Source organism: Cheilinus undulatus, linkage group 8 (assembly GCF_018320785.1).
Source record: "Cheilinus undulatus linkage group 8, ASM1832078v1, whole genome shotgun sequence".
NCBI classification, from domain to species: domain Eukaryota; kingdom Metazoa; phylum Chordata; class Actinopteri; order Labriformes; family Labridae; genus Cheilinus; species Cheilinus undulatus.
In genome coordinates, this window is record NC_054872.1 from 27,360,794 (window position 1) to 27,388,389 (window position 27,596).

At 38.9% G+C, this 27,596-nt stretch overlaps 1 protein-coding gene across 3 annotated transcripts; it reads right to left on the reverse strand.

The window, feature by feature from the left end:
• Positions 1–2,648: 2,648 nt before the first annotated feature.
• Positions 2,649–26,366, reverse strand: LOC121513304 (phosphatidylinositol 4-phosphate 5-kinase type-1 alpha-like). 3 transcript variants are annotated; one of them, XM_041792952.1, is made up of 16 exons: positions 26,269–26,366; positions 22,048–22,082; positions 21,432–21,524; positions 21,061–21,191; positions 20,851–20,968; positions 18,746–18,898; positions 17,278–17,577; positions 14,498–14,733; positions 14,323–14,406; positions 14,144–14,216; positions 13,585–13,669; positions 13,296–13,466; positions 9,751–9,883; positions 9,605–9,667; positions 9,402–9,501; positions 2,649–9,274 (listed from the first exon to the last, which is right to left on the reverse strand). In XM_041792952.1, the coding sequence occupies exons 1-16, from the start codon at positions 26,312–26,314 to the stop codon at positions 9,272–9,274; spliced, it is 1,824 nt and encodes a 607-aa protein (XP_041648886.1). In that variant the 5' UTR covers positions 26,315–26,366; the 3' UTR covers positions 2,649–9,271. The 3 variants fall into 3 exon arrangements, with proteins under 3 accessions (XP_041648886.1, XP_041648887.1, XP_041648888.1); XM_041792953.1 differs by having other exon boundaries at positions 14,168–14,216; positions 26,269–26,326; XM_041792954.1 differs by lacking the exon at positions 26,269–26,366 and adding an exon at positions 22,971–23,136.
• Positions 26,367–27,596: the final 1,230 nt, after the last annotated feature.

The following is a 27,596-nucleotide window of genomic DNA, read 5'->3' on the forward strand; positions in this document are numbered from 1 at the left end:
GAAGCCTGTAGAGAGAAGAGCAAAATCAGCTTTTCAGCCAAGAAAAGGTTCTTGACAGACACTGTGGTTCTTTACTCTTTTTGCAATGATGCAAGATCGTCATTTAAACACATACTCAAACAAAACATCTGCTCTTGTACTTTTGGATCTCTAAGCAGCATCTGATACAGTGCACAACAACATTCTAATTCACAGATTAGAGGGATGGGTGGGGCTGCCTGGTGTAGCTCTAAATTGGTTTAAAACCTAACTTCAGGAAAGGGATTTTTTATGTCCATTGGAGGCTATAGATGAAATAATGTTTATTTTAACTGTGGAGTACCCTAAGACTCTATTCTTGGACCCTGTATTTACGATTTACAAGCTGCCACTACATGTCATCCAGAAACACAGAATAGATTACCAGTTTTGCAGATGATACACAGCTTTACATTTCACGGCCCTCAAACAATCTGGATCCTATTAATGTTTAGATTCAATAAACCTGTGGATGTTATATTTTTCTTTACAAATCAACAAATACAAAACAGAAATACTCGTCAAAATCACTGCCCTGCTTAGTTCAATCTCTTTAAAGTGTAAGTGAACCCCCAGCTCAGAGCTACCTCCGCCCACTTCAAGATTTCAAAAAATGTAAAGAAAGTGAGCAGTTTGGTACTGGGAGGAGAGAGGGGGAAAATGAAGTTTTTTCATTTTTTCTTTTTTCTTTTTTTTTTTAAAGACAGGGTTTTCCAGATTAAGCAGAAATGACAGTGACTCCCCTTGCTAGAAGTGACAGAGTCCCGCAGCACTGCTGCCTCAGAGCGATCTTTAAAGGTGGAGGATTTTTCCCCTCCAGAGTCCTCAATGCAGTGCAGGTGCAGGCAGAAGAGGATGGGAGTGGTCTCTGAATGCTGAAGTCAGTTAGAGGCAGTAATGTCCTACCTTTTACAGAGTTTGTGACGTAGAAACTTACCAATGGTGGGTTTCTACGTCACACAAGCCCTGCCCTTTCAGAAAAGATTTTTCAAAGCAGATGTCCATTTGAGCTTATTAAAAGCTGTAAAATGCAGATTTTTATCAGCTTGGTGCAAATGTCAGAAATAACACCAGCATTGATGTGTTTTATCATAGTTCAGTCAGATACTTCTGTGTACAGCTGAAAAAAGTGTTTAAGTGTTCACTACTTCTTTAAATTGCAGTGCAGAAGCAAAAAACCTTGGTGTTATCATTGACAGTGATTTGAATTTCAAAAGTCATACTAATCAAATCACCAATTCGTCTTAACACTCGACCTGCAGACCTGCGAGGGCCTCTAACATTAAATACTTTTAAAAGTAGATTAAAGCCTTTACTGTTTGCATCAGTTTATAGTTAGATCTCACTGCATGCTTTCAATGTGTGGGTAATGTGTGGTGCTTATTGTGTGTATTTTGTTTTCATTTTTTCTCTGAATCTCGTATATCCATCTTCTTCCGCGTATCTGAGGTTGGGTCACAGTGGCAGCAGGTGAAGTAAGTCAGCCTAGATGCTCCTCTCCCCAGCAACATTTTCCAGTTCTTCCTTAGGAATTCCGAGGTGCTCCCAGGCTGGATGGGATATATAATCCCTCCAGTGAGTCCTGGGTCTGCCCTGGGGTTTCCTTTCAGTTGCATGTGCCCAGAAAACTTCCACAGGGAGGCGACAAGGAAATATCCCGGTCAGATGCCTGAACCACCTCAACTGGCTCCTGTTGATGTGAGGGAGCAGTGGCTCTACTTCTAGTTCCTCCGGATGCCCGGGCTTCTCACCTCACCTCTAAGGCTACGTTCACACTGCAGTTGAAAATGACCTGAATCTGATTTTTCTGCTCACATATGACTCGTATCTGATTTTTTTTCTGACAGCGTGAACAGTGCAAGTCACACTGAATCTGACCGTTTCGAATCAGATTCAGGCCCCTTTCATATGTGGTTCTAAATCAGATGTGTATCTGATCTTTTGGAAGTTGACTGCAGTGTGAACAGGCAAACAAAAAAATCAGATCTGAGAAAAGATCAGAAATGAGCATTAAGGCCTGGAGTGTGAACGTAGTCCAAGACCGTCTTGAGGAATCTCATTTCGACCTCTTGGACCCGCAGTCTCATGCAAAACTGCTGATGCTGCACCAATCTCAATCTCACAGTCCATTCTACCTTCACTCATGAGCCCCACCCTGAGACACTTCAACTATACTTGGGGAAAAGACTTACTCCCCATCCAAAGCAAGCAATTCATGTGGGTTTAGTGATGGTGATGCGATCAATCTGTGTGCATTTAGGAAGCACTGTCTTATGTATGCAATGTGCTGCATAAATAAAGCTCGACTTGAATTGTAGAAATGTGGTCAAATTCGGATTGAATTGCTGATATAGCTCTATCTGAGCATATCATTTCAATAGTAGCCAGTGTTAACAAGCATGCAGTACAACTAAATCCCGCTTCATTGTCCTCCTCTGATTGGTCCGTCAGTTGTCAGACTGGGCACAACTGTTTCAGACTGGAGGAAGATGGATCCATTAGATGACAGACATGGAATCTGTCTGAAAGATTTTCCACAGGGTCACTAAATCAACAAAAAGATCTCTAAATGAGGTTTATTAGAAGAATGCATAAAGAAGGACAGAAACCAAGCTTTAGAAAATATGTTTAATCCTTTAAAATAAGACATGAAAACATCACCACCACATAACTGAAACATGGCAGGAGGGACAGGCAGCACATATTGCATGAGAAGGCATTTCCGTGACTTCTATGTACATATAGACATTTTATACACAGTAAAAATATAGTAATTGAAGCATATAGGACAACCAGCAATGTTGGCTCGTAAGCCGTGTGAAACATTCATGTAAAAAAAGCGTGGGAGATTAACAACACAGAAATATCATGGAGAAAAATTATCTTATCATATCACAATCTAAACATGAAATATAAAATGTGAAGTTGTCAAAGATTCGTCCTTTATGGCCAACACACACTTTCATGATTCACACATCCTTCTGTCAGTATACAGTCTGTGTACAATCATCGAAGGTACATGATACAACTATCACTTCAGTCGGCAGAGATCCATTATATTAATAAATATCCTTCAAAAGTTTTAGATTGTGGTTCATATTGCATTACTTCAAATACATTGTAGTGTCAACACTGAGTGAATCAGCTTTTACAGCACCGAAGGATGATGATTCTCTTGTGCCATGGAGCAGTAGGAAACTGCTGCGACAGAACTGGTTCGCATCCAGGGATTACACAGTACCAGCCATTCAAAGAAATAATAACACCAAACTGCAGGTGTCACAAACATTGTCTGGAAGTTTCTCCAAATGTGTTTTCTTTGGTGGCTGTTTCACACTCAACCATCAAATGTGTTAAAATATTTCACAAATCAGCACGTACAAGAAAATATCAAGTTTATATCAACCCAACCACATAAAAAGTTGGTAAATAGAGGGTTCTAAGAGCTACAACGTTTGTAGTAAATTTAACTTGAATTTCACAGGAATGTGGAGTTTTAGTCTTGAAATGTGTCAGGCCACAATGTAAACCAATTCTCTGAAAATGAAAAGAAAAATCTTTACCAGGACTAAGTTCCAGTCAGACACAGCTTATCAGACATTAAATTATTGAGACAAAAAAGAACATCCAATCTAATAATAGATCCTTAAAACACAGGTTATCCCAGTGTTGTTACCATATACAACAATACAAGTCCAAGCAGACGTCCAGGAGTGTCTTATTTCATTCTCACCCGGATCCTTCTCTTCTCTTTGGTGCCATGACTGGCTTATAATACAACAAGGCTCAGTCCTTCATTCTCAGCAATGCACTGATGAATGTGACTATTTTCTAAACAGCTCACATTTCCCCTTCTCCCTCTCTGCTGCATGGACCACATGTGCTTTAAAACAGTAACAGTTACTCTCTAAATGAGGGGGGGTATTCCATCAAAGTAGCTAACGAAGGCAGGGCTTTCCTGAACTGGCCTGACTTGAATTAGCTACAACTTTAATTTAAGCCTCAACTCATTCCACTGACATGACTCAGCGCTGTCTGGTCAGAGCTAACTCCAGTCTGACTTAAAAAATCAGCACGTGTGCATGTGCATGGGGTGTTTTACGAAGCCCAAATCAATCGTTTAAAAGTCGATGTTAAGTGTGACAAACACTGACACGACAACTTTTCTGTGGCCAGACGACACATAATATGAGGAAAATTAAAAAGATTGGGACTCAAAAAGGCAAAACTGTCACCATTAACAAATCAAAGACGATGTTAGGGCCAAAAATGAAGATGGATTGAAGGCATTTTTAGGAGCCTATCTAGTTCTGTTGATTCTTTTTATATAAATGGACATTCAGATAACTAGCTAACAAGAATAATATCAGTTATAAGTTTAAAATGAATTTTCAGCCTTCTAATACAGTTCCCTATGTTAAGTCTCTATGATCCACTGACCTTTGGCCTACATTCGTTCTCCTCTTTTTTTTTCTCTTTCCCAGCAAATGATTTACCTGAAGTGCAAATAATTAAGTAATATGTATTTTTAAACTTTAACCTCATGGCTTTGCTAGCTTTTTTATGGCCTACTGTTCAGGCCTATTTCATGTGTGACTGGTGTTATATGAATAAAATTTAACAAAATGAATGATTGTCATTCCAGATGATTTTTGGGACAATAATAAGACAATCAATAATAAGTGATAAGACATGACGACATGTTTAGAGGTTTAAATCTAAATACCTTTACCTAAGCACTCATCAGAATCACTTAAACAGACCTCTGGTAAAATATTTAAATTCTTAGTGGTTACTATTAATTAATGTTTTTCTCTTTTGGGTAGGCTTATATCTAAATGTGACTTATTTGCTGTTCAGGAAGTTTAGTGAGTGATTAGACAGCAAATTTAAATACTTCTTTAAATATTTGTATTATCCTCAACAGGTCCTTTGATAAAGCAACTCATTTATTTATATTTTATTTGCCCAAAAGTCTACCCTTTAACAAGGCCTTCTATAGTTACTTTACTCCTTAAAGCCGTTGTTCAACCTGTTTTTGCTATCATCTCAAACCACGTACCATTAACCCTGTCATCCTTACGTTTCATAGTTAAGATTACACGTTATTTTCATGAGTAAGCAGTCTTTGTATGGCAATCCTTTATAGAAGTAATAAGGGATATATGGCAGCATAATTAGGCCTAGTAGACTGTTTAGTTATAGGAAAACTTATTTTTTCCCCACAATTTCCTTGAACATAATACATTTCAAATAAACTAAACTAGACTAAATGTATTATTGATAGTTATTTTGTCTAAATGTATATTTTAGGATCACTATGCAAAAAACTGTTGAATGCTATTTTTAATGCATCCATGACAGGCTTTGCAGATTGCCCTGATATTATTTGCAGTGAATTTGCACAAAGTACTACAACTTGAAAATCATGAATTTCTAACAACCTTAGGTTGATTGTTAAAATTAATTTTAAGTCAAATGTAAAATCTCAGCTTCTTCTTTTAGAAATTTTGAGGTTTCAAAGTTTGGAGGCTATTTCTAACTTAAGGCCAGCTCAGACATCACGCATCCAGCCAGATTTTGGACCGACTGCATCATCACAGCTCATCCTCAAAACTTGGGCCTGATTATGTGTGTCAGGAATGACAAATGGTCTTGCAGTGAGACATAAGTAACAATACATTCAAGACGCCCTATGACCACGATCCAACAAGACTTGCATGTCAGAATTTTTCTGTGAAGTCACAAACAGTCACGGAGACCATGGACCGTGAAGTCAGCTTACCACGAGCGGTCGGGGTCACATTTATATTATGGCCAGGCTGTTGGCCAAGATGGGAAAAGATTTTAGTCACATAGTCTGACATCATGCCATTGTGAACAGCCAAATAAATCATGTTGTCTGAGCCGGCCTTTAGTCGTTGAAAATAAACTTGTGCAATACGTAGTTGTGATAAAAATGGGCACAATCTGTTTTACAGTCCATGTATTAAATATGGTCATGGGGTATTAAACTTTATAGCTGAGATTTGAAGCCTGAATTAATTATATATGTAAACGAGGGCAATGATGTACTTGGCAGAACCTTATGTGATGTACCAGTTTCAGCCCGTCAGTTTTTGATGCACAGCTAGACTCAGCTGGACAGTTAACCTGCGCTGGTTCTGAATAAGTCGTGTTAATGGAGTAAGGTTCCCACTAAAATAAGCCAGACTAACCAAAGTAAGTCAGGCTTAATTCTTTATCCACTTCAATGGAATACCCCTGAGATGTCTGCGATGTGGAGTTTAGCTACATCATCAAATATACTGTATCAAAACCTCCAGCAGGGAAAAGCTTACTGACAGACACCTCAGTAGCTTGTTTAGTGACTTCAACTAAAAGATAAACACAAAGAATTATATGGAAACAAAGCATTTTCGCAACAATAGTGAAATAAAAGTTGTGCAAGACAACATCACAGAAATAAAATTAAAAAATGGTTGTGCAAACTTTATAGAAACATTGGTCCAGGAGTGATGAGGGCCATTTCTGTAGCCAGCAGAAATGATAAAAAAAAAGATAAACGGTTCTGTTTAAGTCATAAGGGCTTGATTCACTTACTTGGAGAATAACACAGCCAGTGCTCTGACAGACTTGAGGACAAGGGTTAAATATTATCCAAATATAGATAACTGAAATTAGGGTCATTTTCATGATACGTTATATCAAAACTTCTGGTCAGTATGGTGGTAAGTTACGTCATTATTTTTCATTAAAAAATTCAAAGGTATAATATGCCACATTTTAAACATTGACAAAATCAATTCAAAGGATAAATATATTCTAAATAAATATATCGTTGAGTAATGGCTTTCCAAAGAAAGTGAAGTCTAACCCCCTTTGGGTTTGTTGTTCTCAGCATTGTGTTTACATTGCTGGGGCACTGCTTCCTTCAGCTTATTGTTGTTTTGTTTATAGGCTCAAATATGTACAATTGCAACTGCAGGACAACCATTGAACTATCTGACCTGAAGAAAATAATCTACAGGTCAAATGTGGCCCATGGTGCATTTTTAATTGGCCCTAAGCAAATCCTAATAAAATGAAAAATGGCTTGCTTAGAACAGTTAGCTTTTGTATGACTATCACACTTTATTTTGAAGCTCAACAGTGCTGATGTGTTCATTTTGAAAATAAACATTCTTATGAGTTGACATGTTTTATCAAATTGAGATTATAATCATAAAAATATCTCTTTTCATACTGCCCTTATGAAACAAGACAAAATTAATATGGCAGAAAATATCAGCACAAGCTCCAATTTACAAAGCATATCGTATTTATGCTCATCACCTCAACCCCAACCTACAAACAACCAGTAAAGTTGTCATCTTCATACAGTTTGCTTTAACGTTGTGTCTGAATGTGGAGATGAGCTGTCAGCATCTCCCATCTCTACTGAACAGAGGGGTGGATCGAGTGGTAGCCAGTGCTGACCAGGGACCCCCCTAAAAGACTGGCCATCCAAAAATCCTTAATATTGTTATGCTATTCATCTTGTTAGCCATTAATAGAAAGTTGTAATTTAGGCTGTTTTTTTCCCTTAAATATATTTAGTCAATAAACATCTCTTAAGCTTATCTCAAGGGGCCCAGTTATCCTAACATTTTTCAGTATGGGCCCTCAATAAAAAAGTTTGGACATTCCTGGCCCAAACAAACAAAAAGAAGCAAGAAAATCAACTTTGAGTTGAATATACGAACAGAGATCAGTCCTGCATTGAGCTGCATGCACTCAGTAGGAACACCAAGGTAGGAGTTGAGGAGGAGGGATGGCGTTGAGCTGGGATTTGGCCTGAAACACTGGAGGTGAAGTGTAACATCAACTGGATCAACGTTGCATATTGATACCTATACCTATAAAAGTCTGTGAAAGTTCAGTGATAAAATTATCAAAATATGAAATGTGATGATTGTGCAATGATCAGAGGACAGAGATCTAAACCTTATCAAAATTGGAATGTGCCGGATTTTGCAATATGATTGGATAAAGTTTTGTTTTCTAGAGAATGATTTTACAACAGTGTTATATGAAGCTTGGTTCAAAAGCTATAATCTCCTATTGTCTGCATTTAAAAAAAAAAACGTACAGATGGCAGTTTAGTGACTTCAGCTGTAGTGATGTTTAAGGCAGGTTTCTCTGTAGATGTCTACTCACTAACCTGTAAAAAGTGTCAGTTATATATCAGGTGTTAGGGGAGAGACTAATGTGTAAAAGGCACGGACAAATGTCAGAAGATGCTCTTTTCTTTGTGTTCATCCATACTTAAGCACATATGGTCACATCAGAGGGGGGGATTGTTCAGGGGTTGTACAAATGTGGTCTGCCATGGTAATAATAAGACACATTCTGTATAAGAAAACATTGAAATGTACATTCAGCGGCAGTTCGGTCTAGTCTGACCTCTGCAGCACCGCCATGGCTTCCAGCAGAATAACTTAAAACAAAAATATAAAACAAAACCAACGTAAAGGCTTTTTATCTAACCTTACTCCGTTTCAAACTAAATGCTGTACATCCATAATCAGCAGTAATTAAAAAAAAGAAAAAAAAAAAAAGAAAATGCATACATGATTGCAGAGCTGACAGCAGCACGTGTTGATTTGACAAAGAGCACTGACAGCTCGGCGTGCTCCTGGTCATGAGGAGTGCTGATGGGGAAATGAATGTGCAGTAACAGGAACACCTGAGTGAACCCACTCAGGCTGTGCATGAAAACACAGAAATATTCACTTCTTCATATGCTGGCCTCGCCCTTTATGTGCTCTTATGTGTTCTTCTGCTTTACCACATCACACTACAAACAGTACATGATGACATATCATATAGAATTTGACTGCCTTCACCATTTACTGGTGAATGGACCTCTTTTTCCAGACTCCTTCATGTTGAGCACATGAAAAAAATATTTGTCTGAAAAATTTTGAAGCTAGAGCTGCCAATTCAGATCTGTATACTTTAAAAAATATCAGGCTTTAGGAAATTTAGGAGAAAATTTGCACACAGTGACAGTGTTAATGGCTGCGGCCTACCACACACTGGTTTCTTCATTTTCACAACCTCCACTGCAACTTGCTGCTTTGTCCAGCTGTCCCTGTATTTACTTTACAGGTGAGGGAACAACAGAGGTGCAGCGGAGGGTCCGTGCTGAATGGGCACCCTCCTTTCAGTCCAGAAACACCCTCGCCCTTTCATGGCACTGCATCTGTTTTTACTATGAAAATGAAACTACAGTCAGATTTTAAATGGTTTGATAAAGGCACACAAACACTGATGAATGAAGCTTAAAATAGAACAATAATATTCAGTTACAGATGTGTAAATTAAACATTCAAACTCACAAAACAGATGTTTGTCTCAGGGATGATGTCTGACAGTGAAACTACATCTTCATTTCCAGACAGGTTGCCTGAATTATCTGCTGCGCCTTCTTCCCCCAGACTGGAAAACAATAAAACAAATGACCCAGAAATACTGACAGCTGGATAAAACATTTTTTTAATCTGATAAGGCTGTTATTCAAATGTATCAGTGTCTTCTGTACCTGTGAGAAACACCCTGTTCACCATCTGTGTTTGCCGCTTTATGCACTTCCACCCCAACAGACCTGCAAAGTAAAATACAGACTCACATTAAAAAATAAATACAAAAAGAGATGAATGTTTAAAAGCTATGCTCTCTTTTTATTACCGTAGAGGGGGAGAGCCAGAGGCAACTCCTGTGCTGCCTAGCGATGAGGTGGACAGGTTGGCCTCACAGTCAGCTGCATTTTCTACTGGCGGAGGGGTCCTTGGGACAAGATCTGGTCTGCCTGACTGCACCCCTGAAAAGATAAAATACCAGCAGAAAACATCATGGTTTTAATGTCAAACACAGTTTCTTCAATATCTGCACAAGCTTTGAGTAAAATGTGGACAAAAGCCCTATTCGCAGTATGACCTAGGAACCTCTGATAACTAAAATTCCAGGACAAATTACCCTCCATATTTTAGCACACACAAAGCTAATAGTAAACCCATCTGAATCTTAATCTTATAGTAATTTGGGGTGGAATTTCTTTTATTCCTTTCCTTTTTTACATGCTGTGTGGGTTTTCCTGCGCTTTTCTAATTAAAAAAAAATACTAATGCAGAGGCGGAGCAGGAAATTAGAAACAAAGATTTGATACTTAGAGATTATTCATACTTCTTTTCATTTAAGTTTATGTTGAAAAATGACATCTGTAATTTATTCATTTAAACTCCGCTATCCAAACACATGTTCATCTCAGCTGTTTTAATACACACAGCTCTGCCTCCTGCAGCTTCTCTCTACAAGTCTCTTATCATCCTGTATTGACACTACTGAACTGTGCATTTGATAAATAACAACTTGTGTTTTGAAATGTGCAACACAATATTTACTGATTAGGCTAATCTACATAAGAAGATTTGTAGTTGGTAACGAAACAATCCAAAATTAACAAGAGTCCAGAAGAACAGTGAATGCAGAAAACTATATAAAAAAAAAGACAAAAGGGATGCAGGTGGACTAGTGGTTCAAGGCGCCCCCCACGTACGCGGCCAGCCCGAGTTCTAATCTGGCCTGTGGCACTTTCCTGCATGTCTCTCCTCAGCTCTCATGTCCCTGTTTCTGATTCTATCCACTGTCCTCCTTTGTCAAAAAAGGTATAAAAAGCCCCAAAATAAATCTAAAAATAAATAAATAAATAGATATATACAGTAATGACAGAAGAGGTTCATATTTAACACTGCAGACTATTTTAAAACAAGATCAGTGCACCCAGGATTTCTGACTTAATCTAGCTTGATTTTAACACCAGCTGAATTTTTACTTTATTTTTAATGCGGCGAATTCTCACAGTACAGCTCTTGACTTTCATATTTTGTCATATAAACTGTTCTTGACTTGATATATTCACATATTAATGTAGCATTACGACTCAAACCGTCTCTGTACACGTATTCCATCAGCTGAAGATCTTAACTGACAACGGTTAACATCATTAAGATGTAGTTTTTTTTAAAAAAGCACTTTCAGCTGAAATAAAGCTGTTTACTGCTTATTCCCGACTGATTTCTGTCACTCTTCCTTTCTATAACTCTGCAGCTGGAACAGCAGACTTGCGCTGTCTGTGACTTCACATGCATGCTTTTACAGCCCCACCCACCCATGTGAGAGCATGGGTGTCTGTGGAAACGCAAACTATTTTTGGGTTTAGTGTACCAACCCATACCAAATTGAACTGAATCAAACCGGACCCCCTGATGGAAACACGGCTTTATAGTGCCTGTCTTTCTCTGTTTCTCTTCCTTTCCAACCAATCAGCTGCTAATACACAGGAGGAAATCTATCGCTTGATTATTGATCATGGATAGCTTGCTACAGATTATAGATATGTAAAAACTATTATAGATGTCCAAAACAGATAAATGAGGAAACTACTGCCTGCTGCAAAATTTCTGTCAACAGTATGCATAGCATACATTAAAGGTGCATTGTGTAGAATTTGGAATTTTAGCGACATCTACCGTTCAGATTTTAGAATGAGCCGATCTGTTACCAAAACATCACATCACTGAGAAAACTTTTGTTTTCTTGTAAAAAGAAAACGAAAGTTTAAAGGGGATGATTGTGCAATTATTTAAACATACTTCACATAAATATATACACATTATATCCCATTTACACTGTTTCTGTTTGGTGAAATGCAGCCAAATTCTACACACTGTACCTTTAAAGAAATGTCACCTGCAAAACAAGATGTGCACTACATTGCATTTTTCATATAGAATTATAAATAAGAATGCACAGCCCATTTTCTATTATTGCTGCCATGCAAGGACTCAATTTTTTCTGCCGGAAATGTCAGTCAAGCCTCTCAGACCTAAGCTATTTTTTAATCATTTTGTCTCACCTGGACTTATTGTATTTAAAAGCTTCTAAAATGTCAACCTTGTGGTGCACAGTAAAGCTCTAAACATCCTTTTTTCAGGACAATCTGGGCTTTAAGAATATTTGGGATTCATTAATGTCACTTAAATTTTTAAAAGGGCTATGGGACTATAAAGACAACAGAAAAATCAAGAAATTAAAACTCAAAGACTTTTCTGCTTGATGCATGGTAAACAATAATGACTATGACTTTTTTGCACAAACTTGCCCTCCCATTTTTCCCTAGCTTTTTGGGAACCAAAAAGCAAAAATAAATAAATAAACAAATAAATAAAAATCATTCTGTGACAAAAAGTCTTGAAAATATTCACATATTTACAGAAAAAGTCCTTGTGCTTCTTTGTGTTAGCTTTATTTGATCGATTATTCCAAGCAGCTCCTGTCTACAGAGACACAGAAGGACACATCACAGGCTCTCTGTGTCTCTTTCTCTCCATTATGAGCTAACCAGGCTTTCTCCTACATGCGTAGTTTGACAAAGTATGATGGAACAGCCTTCCATGGGTTGTCACAGCCCAGTGCATTATGGGTTACAAAACAGACAATATGGCGGACAGCATTCGCCGCTGGCTGCAGAAACGATCAAAAATGGATTTTTAAAAAATCGATAAGGGGGCGCTGGTAGTCAAGTGGTTGAGGCGTGCGTGCACCACGTACGCGGGCAGCCTGGGTTCGAATCCGGCCTGAGGCCCTTTGCCACATGTCTCTGCCCCTCTGTCGTCCCTGTTTCTGAGTCTATCCCCTGTCCTCTTCTACACAATAAAGGCACGAAAAGGCCCAAAAACAAATCTTAAAAAAAAAAAAGAAAAAAGAAAGAAAAAACAAAACAAAACAAGTAATAAAAATATGTTCATTATTAGATTACTGGCATGGATTTGATCTTTAAAGACCTCAGAGAGTCACTTAGGTTACAGGCTTGCTAGAGAAGACCCCATAAAGGCCACAAAGGCATTGATAATGTCACAAAGTTAAAAGGGGGGCTTTCAAGAGGATAAAAATGTGTGGCTATGACTTACGGTTTAAATGTTATCCATCTTTTTTAACTTTCTGTAAACTGTGCCTCTTCTTGTCACGTCAGACAATGTCTGTTTCAGAGGTTTAATTCAAGTAGATTACAGACTATTCTTATCCAGTGTGATGTGAAGCACCAAGCACTGATGTTTGGGGGATATTTCCAAATCATCAATTAGTATAACCTGGTCCCCAGGTAATGCTAATCCCATGCAAATAGAGCTAAAGATCCAACAAAGTCATCTTCATGTATTTGTCTCAGTTCTTACCGCTGTCTGCCTCAGACTCTGTGCTCTTATAGTGGCTGTGGTAGACCAGTCTGGAGTCCACAGATGACTGTCCTGTTGCATGGGAGAGTGGGGTGGGACCTCCTAGGGTGGGGGCCCTCCTAAGACCCCCCTGACCTCCACCACGACTCTTCTTAGAAGGTGATGGTTTTACTAAATTAGGGTATAAAAGAGAGAAGACTCAGTTTTTGATGACTTTTGACAATTTGGGTTATCAATGCTGTCCATTCATATGATTACTGATGATAATAAAACATGTCAGCATACTCACAAGGAATTTTCTTAAACACTGTGTTGCACATGAACTGCTGGAAACGGTCTGCATAGAAACCGGGCCTGTGAACTGAAACTGTGTCCTAAAGATAGAGAAAAAAAGGAAAAACATTAGGAGCAGACAGCATCTTCCACTGATAAATGAGTAATCCACTTAACTCTCTCGCCGTTTTTCTTGAATGTGAAATAATAAGTCTGCTTAAAGAGTAAGGAATAATGTTCACAAATCCTTGATTCAGCAACAGAGAATCAACCAAGCTCTGCCATCACCACATCTTTGAACCTCTGCTCTGCAATCCTGGTGTCCCAGTGCCTGATCTTAAAGTGCATCACCACATTGCAGAAATGGGAAAGGCATGCTGGGATTAAGCTGCACAACATTTAGACACGAAGAGTTACATACTGCAGGCAAGATGCAAAAGGGGCGCCAATATTGTGCCTTGTATTTGTTTTGTGTAAGCAGTAATTTACTGATTGAAAAGAGTCATAACTATATATTTAAACAGTTAAGCTTCTGTGTTTTACAATCTTTTGTGTCAATCTTTGTGTATATTTACAGAATCTGGAGGGCAGGCTCTTACCCCATCATGAACCAAAGCCTTCCAGGAGTGCTCCAACTTCTTAATAAACCTAAATAAATGACAAGACATACAGAGATTACTTAAAGCAGGTCATATAAATGTTAACGGTAATTGATTCATATGAAAAACTGTTTCCACTGCTCTGACACACCAACCTGTAGGACTGGAGAATATCGATGATACCGATGTAGATCAATAATCTTTCTCCTTTAGAATTTCTAGCTGGAATACCGCCCGTACTAGAAAGAAAAACCCAGAAAAAGAGAGTTAAATCAACATTTTGCACATACAAAAAAAACTACAGATGCTAATTTGAGCAGTGAGACTCACTGGTCTTCTGAATCCAGAGCCCCCTTCCCTCGAGCCTCCCCCTGAATGGACTCCATGGCGGTGCAGTAAAGACTTTTCTGGGCTTGTGGTCGGCGTTGATCTGGGGTCACTGCTCCTTCTGAACCCCCGCTGTCACCCGAGTTGCCCCCGCCGCGCTCTCGCTCCCGACTCGCCTGCTCAGTGTTGTGGATGCCCATCAGCAGACTGTAGTCCATAATCTTGAAACTCTGCAAAAGCTGCCCACAAATATCAAAAACAACTTAATATGACCATCAATAATAATAGCAAATTACAGTCTGGACAGCGTGTCACAGGTACTATTACAGGCTCAGGAGAACATCATTACAGCTGGGCTCAGAGTTTACGGTTGTTTGTCGATAGAAGGGCAGCATGGATGAGAACCTTCACAGTTTTAAAATCCGAATACTTTCTCTGAAATGTCACCAACTAAAACTGGTGATACAAGAAATATTACCTATATGTTTTTCTAAAGTTACATTCTTCCACTATAAAGTTGAGCATATTTTTACAGAGGAACCCAGCAGAATCCTGCAGTCAGAAAATACAGGAGTGATAATGATGGATTTGAAAATGGGATAGAGAAAAGAGTATTAGTGACCGACGATGCCATCTATAATATAAATCTGAAACCTTGTCCTTGTGAAACAGTTCATATACTATGACCTAAGAGCTGAATGACAACACTGCCACTTATACAACACCAGTATTACAGCAACAGAAAGCCTGCTATAACCAAAATAAAACACTGCACTCCCTTCTGATTCAACTGTAAAAGATGAATAAATCATTTCATACGGCCCTAATGTAAGCTTAAGTAGCCTAAATTGGTAAAACAAAACTACACAGACGCCACAAAGAAAGAGGAGCCTCTAATTGACAGAAAGATTTGATGAACAAATGATGTGACGCCACTCTTATGTAAGCTGTTTGGCTTCCTGAACTCTGATAAACCAACACTACACAAAGGATTATAGCATTCAGTGATTGCTGCAATAGTAAATACAGCTAGTCTCTTTCATCCTCTGAAAAGGCATCAGCCCTCAAAGTAAGCAAAGTCTCAGCTCAGTGTCATGCATGTTTGAGTCATCTCTTCAGAACTAGATATGCTGATTATCTTTCAGTCATGGAGTTTAAAATGACACAACAAAAAGGGACAGTCTAACAAACCTGAATGATCTTTTCAGGACATAAAAATACAGATGACACTTTGAAAACTAGCAGGTTTCACAACAAAGAAAAGGTGTCAGAACTAACAACAGCACACTTCAATAAGGGTTTGGATTTTATCAGACTGGTATACACAAAATAAATTCATCACATATATTACCTGTGAAAATCTTACTTAGGCTGGAGATATGCTTGCTGTTAAATACAAGTATTTGGACATATCATTGATTCCACACATCGCAAATGTTGGTCTGACACACCGGTTGCACACGTCCTCAAAATTAGAGCAACATAGACGTGATATGCAGTATAGCTGGGCAATTAATCAAATTTTGGATTAAACTGCAATATTACACACTGCATTTTTTAAATCGCATAAGTTGCAATATTTCTTTGACCTGAAATGTATGCCAAAATACCAGTTTGATAAATGTTTGCAGCAGAAATGCTACTCTACACAATATGCAACACTGCAAAAATTCCCTCTTTTGTATATGTTTGATACAAAATAAGTTCTGATTCAAAATGAGAAAGACATCAAAAAATTATTCCGGTCAATACAATGGTGACTCAAAATGTTCCCAATTAAATTGTTTAGTCTTTGTGTAATCTACCAAATATTGTGTTTATCATAAAATACAATGATTTATTTCTTGTGAGTTTAGAAATAACTTACAAAATTATAGCAATTGCAATATTTGGGAAAAAATTCACAATTAGATTATTTTCCCTTCTTTTGACAATATTTATGAGCATTGGTGCAATAAAGATCAAATAAAACACCCACGTTTGGACAACTTTCACTAGATATGATTTTATCTCCACGTGTGATCCGTGTGTGTTATGCTCATTGATGACGCGCATCGGCATAATTGTCAAAAGGTCTGGATGTGAGAGGGCATTGGCAGGATGTGGCTGGAGAAAAAGTTAAAACGAGGAAATGCGAAGCTTCAGATTAAACACGACAGCAGACCTCAGTGAATGAGCTTACTGAAGAGACGCACCACCGGCGGACTTCCTCTGCTCTCTCCTCTCACACACGCTCCTCCGTCGAGCGCATCTGACAGTAATAAAACACGGATTTAAAATAATAAATTTGGAAGTTAAAGCCTGTCTTGTTTATGTGGGTAACAGATTTATTGATGTGACCTTCCATGAATCTCTACTGATGACAGTGTTTTCCTTCATAAAAAGTTTTAGTTAAAGTTTGTGCAGCTGTCTGCACGTCAGCAGACACGCTCAGCCAATGGAGGCAGCGCACACTGCATCTGGCTATTTGGGGGCTCCATAGTAACAGAAACGAGAGAAGAAAATAATAAAATTAATGAATAGAAAAGCTCAGAGTCATGCTTGCCCGATCGGGCAAGTCCTTACAAGTTTTGCTTGCCTGTCGGCTTTTTAAAGTTGCCCCGGGCATTTGGGCAACCTTTAATGTCGGACCCTGACATAGCTTTCATAATGTTAACATGTGTAACTTTTATATGAAAAGTTGAAATTTGGACCAGAATTGATCAACAACACTAACACTTATAATTAAAGTGGCCTGAGGGTTTTGTTAAATATCAATCAAACAAAAAAAACCTTGGACTCACCAAGCAGTCCCTCTGTATGGTCTTGCACAGAGCGTTGTAGTTATCTGCCTCCAGCAGCAGGCCGTCGGGCAGGTCCTGGATAAAGTCCAGGTCTTTATGAGTTGGAACAGCCTTTTCTCTCTCTTTGGGTGAAGCTCGTCTCTTATATGTGGAGCCCTTCAGGTCATATTTAAGGTGCATGGGGATGATCCGAGGCAGGAGATTGTTCATCACTACAATACGGATGTTCTTGCCCCCTGCTTGAACGCAATACAGTCCATAGAACTTGGGTAGCAGGGTGCGCTTGTTTTGGTTTATATTCTGGGGAAAAGGGAAAAACAGTTTCAGGTGAACAGTCTATGACAGGGCTATTCAATTACAAATTCAACTGGGCCAAATTTTAAAATCAAGAAATGTAGCCGGGAAAGACATGTTCAGCGCCCAGTAAGCAGCTGGTTATGTCAAATTTCAAACCAATACAGATCAATTTGATGAAAAAAATGCACTTTTTTGTTCATATTCTTCCTTTAAATTTGGCAACATGAGAAAAGCACATGAAAAAGTGCATAAAAACACAACAACAGAGCTGAATTTTAACATAACCTGAGGTAGTATAAAGGGTTTTTTTCACTTGAATAAAAATAAGATAAATAAAATGAAAAAAATAAAATGAAATTTTGTAAATAATAATCTTGGTCACATCTTACCAAGGCATATCTTAAAGTGCATACAAACTAAATTTGCACAGTTGCAGCTACAGTTGGAAAGGACATGTTTTATACTCGGTATTTTAGGGCTACTAGACTGTTGCTAGGCTATACAGAGTGTTGCATTCATGGTCTGAAATACTGTGGGAATTTATGAAAACTTGCGAAACAGGTTGCCCTCTGCATCTTCTGACATGACCACAGCAGTGTTAATTTTGTTGACTAAAACTATGATTAAAAATGTTCGACAGCCTTTTTTTCCCATGACAAAAACTAGACTAGGACTAACAAAAATAGATCTGTGATGAATAAAACTGCCTAAAAGTAAGTCTAGTTTTCGTCAAGATGACTAAAACTAGACCCAAATGTAATGTAGTTTTCGTCAGACCTTCAAAACCTGTGTTATTTCTCCACTGTGGGTGAATCTGTCAAATAATGCATCTGTAGCTACTCTGCCTCTTCACGGTAGAAAGCAGGGACCCAGAGTGCAGAAAACACACTACCATGATTTGGTACCAGATTTAGGCAAGTTTTCGTTGACTACAACTAGACTACAACTAAAAAGGGTAGAAATGACTAAAATGTGACTAAAACTAAAATACATTTCATCTAAAGACTAAAACTGAGATTTTTAAAAAGCTGCCAAAATTAATACTGGACCACAGGCTGGGCCACTTGGGGGTTGGTTCTGGGCCGGGCCGCTAATTGAATAGGCCTTGTCTACGCAGAGACCATACAGATCTGACAAAGACATTATGATGCATATTTTCTATCAGGCTCACCATGAAGTATCCAGGCAGGAGTTTCTGAAGGAACTCTGCCTCTTTGTGTTGAACAGTCTTAATGATGAACTCATCATCGCTCGACACATAGAAGAGAGAACCGCTGGCTCCAGGATTAGACAGCTCAATCAATGGCTCATTACACAGGGAGTACTACAAGAAGAAGAATTACAGTTTGCATTAGCATTTTGTTACACAGCAAAATAGTAGCGTATATAAAGCCGTTCCCCACATGCATTCCGGAAAAGGTTAAAGAAAAATTTAGGACAGTCAATCATTGAAAACTTTCTTGCTCTTTCACACATAGCCCTTGTAGCGTTAAGTTCTCCCTGTTGGACAGGATGGAGTCTGACGTCAATAATCAGAAACTATGATATACCTTTGCCTCTGCATAAAAGCTAAGAGTAATTGGACATACATCACCAAATGAATGGAAAAGAACAAACTGATAATAAGAAAAGTATCAAGCTGCATTATGTTTTAATGCAGGAAGATCAATCTGATCACTTAAAATAAAAGTTATTATCTCCTACGTGTGAATTTTCCTTATTTTCACCTGTTACCTGCTGCATTCACTCATTGGCTTAGCCCAGCTTCACAAGAGAGCTGGCAGAAAGAAAGTGAAAAGGGGTTTTGTGCTTACATGAAACCACCATGATTTTGCCATTAAACCAGGGACAATGTTAACAAAGATATAAAAATTACAAAAGCCATTCATCCCCTTGGATGTTTTACCCTTTTATTGGTTTAATTAATCAAGAATGGTCAATATAATTTGGCTTTTTTGACAAAAAAACCCTCTTTATTGTCAAAGTAAAAACTGATTTCTACAATGTAATGTCTAATAAAAACATGTGACGTAAAATAAGTGACTGCATAAACATTCAAGCCCTTCAAGTCAGTATTTAGTAGAAGCACCTTTGGCTGCAATCACAGTACCAAGTCTGTGTGGATAGGTCTCGGTCAGGCTTGCACATCTGGACACTGAAATATTCCTCCATTCTTCTTTGCAAAAGTGCTCAAGCTCTATCAGGTTGAATAGGGATTGAGCATGAACTACCCTTTTCAAGTCTAGCTCCAAATTCTCTAATGGACTGAGGTCCGGGCTTTGACTCAGCCACTCCAGAACATTCACATTGTTGTCTTTAAACCATTTCTGTGTAGCTTTTACTGTATACCTCAGGTCACTGTCTTGCTGGAAAATAAATCTTCTCCAAAGCCGTAGTTCTCTGACTGAATAAGATCATCCTCCAGGATTTTCCAGTATTTTCCCACATTAATTTTACCCTCTACCTTTACAAGCCTTCCAGGGCAGACTGCCAAGAAGCATACCCACAGCATGATGCTGCCACCACTGTGCTTCATAGTGGGGATGGTGTGTTTGTGGTGATGCACAGTGTTTAGTGTCCGCAAAACATAGCACCTTGTCTAATTGCAAAAAAAAAAAAAAAGCACCATTACCATCCATCCATCCATCCATCCTCTGGCTTACTCTTTTTAGTAACCTTTTCCCTGAGCTGCTTGGAGTGTTCTTTTGTCTTCATGGTGAAATGGTAGCCAGGAATACTGATTAACCAATAACTGGACCTTCTCAACACAGACATCTTTATACTACAGTCACTTGGGACACATTCACTGCACTCAGGCAATCCCAATTTCACTTTTTGTGAGACTACTAGCACCAGCTGGCTGGACCTCTGTTGAAATGGGTCAGTCACTTTAAAGATGGTGAATTTTACGCAGTCAGTTGTTTTACATTACGTGTTTTTAATTGGCATTGCTTTTTAGAAATCTGTTTTCACTTTGACATTAAAGAGGTTTTCTTTTCTTTTTTCAAAAAAGTCATGTATGACTTATAAAAGCAATAAAAGGGTAAAACACCAAAGGGGGTGAATACTTTTTATAGACACTGTTCATGGTCAAAATTACCTTGGGATGTTTAAAATCATTGAGGCAACTCCTGTGATGCTTTCAAAATCTCTTATCACACAGATGAAACACAGGAACTTAACCCCACTTCAAAATAAATGTTGCAACAAAAGATTAAAGTCAAAACAAATGCCACTCCTTTTTAACACAGTAGTGAGTCTAAGACAAATACTGACCAGGTAGTCGTCTGGCCGGATACCGAAGAGTTCTCTGAAGTAACGAAAGGCAATAGGAGCGTACGTCTTGAAGCGAAAGTCACTGTAGTGATGAGCAGGGGTCAAGTTACTGCCCTCACTGAAAACATACAAGAGAGAAACAAGGGCCTTAAACATGATGTCAAAGAACATATCAAACATGTTTATTCACACAAGACTTTTGTTACAAACCTGGGGAAAAAGATACTTTCAACCACCACAAAGTCCTGCATGAGAACATCTCTTTCTGCTTTCTGGCTCAAGCTACCAACTGTGTGAGCGATGCCCAGCTGGATGGCACCTTTCAGGGCAGATGATGTGGTCTAGAGAGGTCAGAGAGGAAAGATGGTAAGTACTGGAACAAACAACATTTTCCCCCTGCAACGTCTTCTGTGTCACTCACTATTTTTAGTCGCCTAGTGAGAGGAATTCCCAAACTAATTTTAGAACATAAACACCAAACACCTTTTCCACTCTTCACCTTTCTGTTCTGTTGGTGTCAAAAAAATTATCAGGGTCAGTGACCTACCAGCACTGCTACCAATGCAAAACTCTGTTCAAACCTTTTTATAGGTGGTCTCTCCTGTAGTGGTCTCAACACCCCGGTGTCCGATGGTCTTCTTCATGCTCTGAGTCGTGCCTGAAGAGCCAGGCATCTGAGGAGTGGTGCCAAGAAAAAAGGCATGTGTTTGTGAAAATAGGAGACAAAGGGCTGGCTGTATTTCAGCTTTAAGCTACACAAGGATAAAGATCTTCACATGACAGCCATATCAAGTCTTATGAGCCCAGCTGATGATTCATTGAACTCTCAGCGAGGGGAACTTATGGGGCAGGATAAAAGAATTAAAGCAACATTTAATTATATTATAGTACTATTTAACTTTTTAAACTAGTATCTCCTGATATCAATATCATGAAACTATCTGCTGCCTATATTATACGGCATTTTAAAGCTGGTATTACTTTTATGGCACATAAGGAACCCTAAATTTTTTACAACTATGACAACAACAACAACAAAAAAAAAGGCTTGGCAATAGCTGCATGAACCCAGCCACAAGCTTTATGAACCTGTTCTTCTCCCCTCCTCTGGCCTTACTACATCAACATTTACATAAGTCAAAACTCTGTGACAGAGCTGTTTTGTAAACCCAGTAGTACAATATCTGATGTCCTTACCTCTTGAGGGGCCATTTTTCGGATGCTGCTGGTCCCTAAAATAAGAAAATAAAGTTAGAATTTTTTTCACAGCACAAAAAAAGAAAACCTCCTCTTGGAAAGAGCCAAAAAGGATTAGTAAAAAATCAAGGAACTCTTGATTCTCTTGTTTAGACTTAACGCCATGATGCCTCTGTTTGTGGTCAGAATAAAACAGATGTGTAAAATCATTTTGGAGTTGCCAGCTTTAAACATGGAAGAAACCATTACTGGTTCTTACACACTAACATGTAAGAATCTCTTTGCTGGTTAATTAGCCGGACTATTTCCAGTAATGGCTGATGAGTATGAGGCCGGTGATGATCAGCAGACCTAAATGTGGACACAGTTACTGACTGCTGTCCCTGATACACCAGCTCACTGTGAACTGGAACTACTTCTCCCCTGAGCTGGCTGCTCCAGATTCATTGGATCCCTGTGGATGAGCGTCTACTCTACCCCGACTCTTTTAAAAACAGTCTACTTTCCGTCTCACTGCAGCTCAGCTTTCATTTTCTTTAATTCCAAAAATACAACACCGTTATACCTTGAGCCGGCTGCATAGTGCGAGTATTTTGTGGTTGAAGAATCATATTTTAAAGTGAAACGAAGACATCTAAATGCATCTAAAATGTACAACTATCTACCTGAAGAGAAGTGAATGTGTGATTCCTGGGTAAGCATAACAAAAGCAGTAGTACACAGCAGTTTTGTAAAAGGGCACACAGGGAAAATATAATCATACTCAACTTGATACCTTGTGTCCTTATGTAACCTTGCTGTTTAAACCTACTATCTCGCCCACTGTGCAGGAACCTCTAGCCTGTAACCAATGGCAACATCTACTTCAATGCTGCAGTGCCACAGGTCAATATATACTAAAGGATGCTGGGTAGACTGTTCACCTGTTATAATGATCCTGTGTGTGAGTATTAATCAACGTCCAGCAGATGGAATCCTGAGTAGACGATTCACAGCGAGAGCACACTTCAACCCCAAGAAAGGTGGGAGTGTTAAAACGAAGGCAGACTCACTGAACGCCATGCATCTGCTCTCAGTTAACAAGGACACACACAGCAATCCTCCAGGAAACAATGAGCATCATTCTGCCCACATTCCCCCTCATTATGTAAAGCCACACACTATATCATCACTACTCATGCAGTTTCTGCTCACGCACAAAGAAACACTCACGCACACTCATGCCAGTACCTCGCTGTAAGGCTCTCCTCCAGAACTGAGTCCTAATATCTGTGGAGCATGACAGGATCAGGACTAACCAGCCTTATGCTGTACATGGGCACGCTTAAGACATTTAAAACCTGCCTGTATGTCAGGTAAAAGTCTCATATATAACTCAAACAAATACTTACTACAATAAGGGAATTAATCAGCAACTATTCTAGTTAAAGAGGGTATATGAAACTTTCAGAAAAAAAAAAACAGTGTAGTGACACCGCCGGCCATTAGGCAAACTACAACAGTATTGTGTTGCTTGTCCACGATGGCGCACTCCTTGCGCATGAATGAGCCTCTGGTTCATCAGCTTATACACACACAGACCAAGATGATTTACTGGCAACATGTATAGAGAGGAGGTTAAGTGAAGTAACAAAATAAAACACTAAATGAGCAACGTGACGTTAGTGTTGTTTGGATAGCATCTTCGTAAGCAAGCAAACATAATTTAGCATACGTTTTATAGAACAGAAAACACTACATTTTATTTCATGGTCCGAAGTCATGCTGTAAACCATGTGAAGCTACTACGTGGGTATCAGAGAGATGGTGCAAAGCCTTGAAAAAAGGCATAATACCCGCTCTTTAAGCCTGGGTGTCACTGACACAGTGAGCGTATGGCATCACTTCCTGTTTCCTGCTGCTACTATGCTGCTCTCTGCAAGAGGCTGCAGACCTCTACGGTGAGGCTTTTCCGCCTCATCTGTTGCAGACCTTGACCGTGGGACAGGAAGTGACTGCTTTCCGCTCGATGTCAGAGGTTAGGGTAAGTGGCTATTTTTCACAACGGCAGAATTTAATGAATAAAATTCAAACATTTATGAAGAGGAATACATTTGAATTCAACACACCACAAACTAAGGAAAATCTAAAGATGGTTAGGGTTAGGTACCCAAACCCTAAAGGTTAGAGTTAGGGTAAGGGGGATACATTTAAAAATAACACACCACAAACTAAGGAAAACCCCAACAAGGTTAAGCGCATCACTTCCCGCCCCATGGTCGGGGTCGCCCCATTGTCGAGGTCTGCAGCCAGATGCCTCTTGCTCTGTACCATTTTTAATGCTGATAGAGCAGGGCCACATTGTTATTTTTCTTTATTTTTTGATCGTGCAATTTTACTTCAGCCAAATTAAGTACATTTTGTAAGCCATAATAAATGCATGTCTGTTCAAAATACTGGCTATCAGTCTCATGCACTATAATAATCAATACTGGTATCAGCCCTGTAAAACCAATATCGGTCGACCCCTAATTAAAACTATCAATCAAGGTAACAACTGATGGATTAATGAATTAATGTAAATAGCTTGACTGCAATCTTAGCTTCAACATCATATTTCCTGATAAGTCAATATAATTTTTTGTATTTCTGCTTATCCCTACACATTTTACAGCTATGTTATTGCTATTTTTTCAAAAACATTTTGTTACTTTTACCCTGCTTATTTTATTTAGCCTCATCTTACAGGCCTTTGTACTCAACCCATTTAAATGGAGAAAATATTTTTCCCACATTCATACCCATATTTGAATAGACAATCAACATCCTGATCTTGAATCATAACTAGATAATACGAGATCCTGGGCAGCATATTTGGAATAGGAATTACTCAACCCAGCCCAATTACTTAACAATGACTTGAGCTTGTCGGTGACGGGCCTTACAACAATGAACAAACCATCTGTTCCTCTCTGTATACTAAACAACTCCCTGCCAGCCTTGTTCACATGTTGCCTGCAGCCTGTGCAAGGCAATAATATGGGACACACACTCTCCTAACATTATTTTCTGCCTATGAGGCCTCCATAAATACACTGGTTCTTGACCAGATAAAGAAACAAGGCCAATAAGGGCTTGAAAGAAAACCATATCATGTTAGTGCCATTTAAGTCTGTGCATTTGACAGAATGATATTGTATTTGTACAGTTGAGGGCTCTCAGCCATGTGGGGGCTACGAGAGGGCTGTGAAGCCACTATTTTTATTCACTGATTCAGACTGGGTGGCTACAAAGGGAACAACTCCTCTATGCACAGAGACGCTAATAGGTGACGCACAACTAACTGGATTATCAGGATGCAGCATGGCCATCATCTGTCCAATCCTCAGATAGTAATAAACCTCCAATAGCACTTCAACTGCCCACTGTTTATCTATGCCTGTCTGCGTAGCTACTGAAGACAGAAACAGAGCAATTTGTTCATCAGAAAGTGGAAATATAATGAAACAAAACATTAATGCCTGAGCAGTGTGGAATAAATGACGCCTATCCATTAAAGACATGACCAAACTGTGCCTTTGGTTTAAAGGATGTGGGGAACAAATCAGATCGGTATCAATCTGGATATTACAATACATTCAGTGTTTAACTGTATGTAGTGACTGATAAAGAAAATTGTTGAAGAAACCAGTGTTAGGGCAAATAACAAAACTTCAACACCAGCCTAGTCAAACATAAAGAGGGAAGACGAGGGTGTAACAGGCGAGGGTGGCTTGGGGATAACGCTCCAGTTCATCACAAATTAAATAATTACTGTGAAACTGCAGAAATTATTACCTTTTCATTTTATCAAAAGGGACTGATATTTATCAAACCGCAAATCAGCCCAGATAACCCACAGGGATAAAAATCAACGAAATTAACCGGCCGGCAAAGAAAATAAACCAATTCTGTGCCGATTTTGAAATATTTTTCCGTAAATACATTTTGATATGTCAGAGATTCGTTTGATTAATAACATAAATTAAGCCTTTTTGGCTGCGGTATGTAGCGAAACTAACTCCATTGCCTGCTTCATTTGTTAGGTTGGATACCTCGATGCTAACGAGCTAACTGGCTAGCCGGGACTTCATACAGCCTTGGTCAACGCAGTTCAACATTTTCATCAATACTAAATGCTAACAAATGCAAATTGGACGTTTCTTTAAAGTAAGCTAGGAAGAATAGTTAGTAAAAAGATACCTGTCAGGGCTGTTGATCCCGAGTCTGCTGTTCCAGCAGTCGCCATTATGGTTTGGCTGTTCACATCACAGGCAGCGCAGAGCACAGTTGAATTTTGACGCTCGTGTCGCAGCAGCACCACAGCGCCCCCCAACGGACCAAAATGGGACAGTTTCAGTTTCAGTTTCCGTCTCCAACAAAGCACGATAACTCAAATTATTCAAATAAAAAAAGACTTAAAACCTCACCAACATTTATTACATTAACTTTTGCCCACGACATTCTGAAATAGTCCACAGGTGTGAACAATTATGAAGGTATTCTTGTGTAATATGTTGTTTGACTGTGTTGTTACTATGTATCCTCTTGATGAGACTCATGCATGTTGTTATATCCTGACATCTAAATCTCTCTATGCGTCTCTACGCGAAACACTATTTGACACTTTTTTGTGGCACGCCCAGTGAGTTGCTGGTGTCTGGGAAAGATGCTCCGGACTTGTAGCGATTCCTGCTACTATTTGCAGTTGTTGCTGCTGTCAGCAATGGTTATCACCTCACATCCACGCTACTTAGAAGCAGCTATTTATGTCATGGAAAGGTAGGTCAGGCTCTATCGACCAATTTAGCCCGTATGACACATTTATATGAAAATGAACCACATGTTTTGTAGATTTGTCTTTGTTTCAGGCTGAACAGTATTGATGTTTTAATGTTCCCTCATCTCCTATTTAATCCATAACAAGTTCCTTTTTCCGTGGTTCAGTTCACGAAGAAATCTTCAATCTACCTATAAAAGCAAGTCCATCCAAAACAGGAAGTCAATTACTCTTAGTTTCAGACAGTAGAAAAAATGACACAAAACAGCTATAAATGCAAAATAGTAGAAATATAAAATGCATTTTAAAATGTGCGATTTATTTCGATGACCTACAGAGATTCTGATACTAATAATGATTAAAAATCTGCCTGGAGCTCAGTCAGAGTGACCATCAGGTTCTTGGTCACCTCTCTTACTAAGGTCCTCCCTGTTTGCTTAGTTTGGCCTAATTGTGCCAAGCTTCATCTATCTCTATAATTTGTTTGTTTTAATTGTTTTATTCTCCTGATCCAGAGTCTGTAATTAAGTTTTGAATTGAATTGAATTGAATTAAATTATGGAGGCCACTACGCTCTTGTGAACTTTAAGTACAACAAAAGTTTTTTGAAGCCTTCCACGGATCCGTGCCTTGCAATAATCCTGTCTCTGAGCTCTGTAGACACATCTGTTGACCTCATGGCTTAGTTTTTGCTCTGATATGCACTGTCAGCTGTGATGCCTTCTACAGAGAAGTATGTGATTTTCCAAAC

Coding starts and splice junctions, on each gene's coding strand:
- LOC121513304 (XM_041792952.1), bottom strand. CDS start 26,314: ATGGCGACTGCTGGAACAGCAGACTCGGGATCAACAGCCCTGACAG. Junction 22,083..26,268: donor GGGATCAACAGCCCTGACAG/GTATCTTTTTAC, acceptor TTCTTATTTTAG/GGACCAGCAGCATCCGAAAA. Junction 14,217..14,322: donor GATATTCTCCAGTCCTACAG/GTTGGTGTGTCA, acceptor TCATTTATTTAG/GTTTATTAAGAAGTTGGAGC.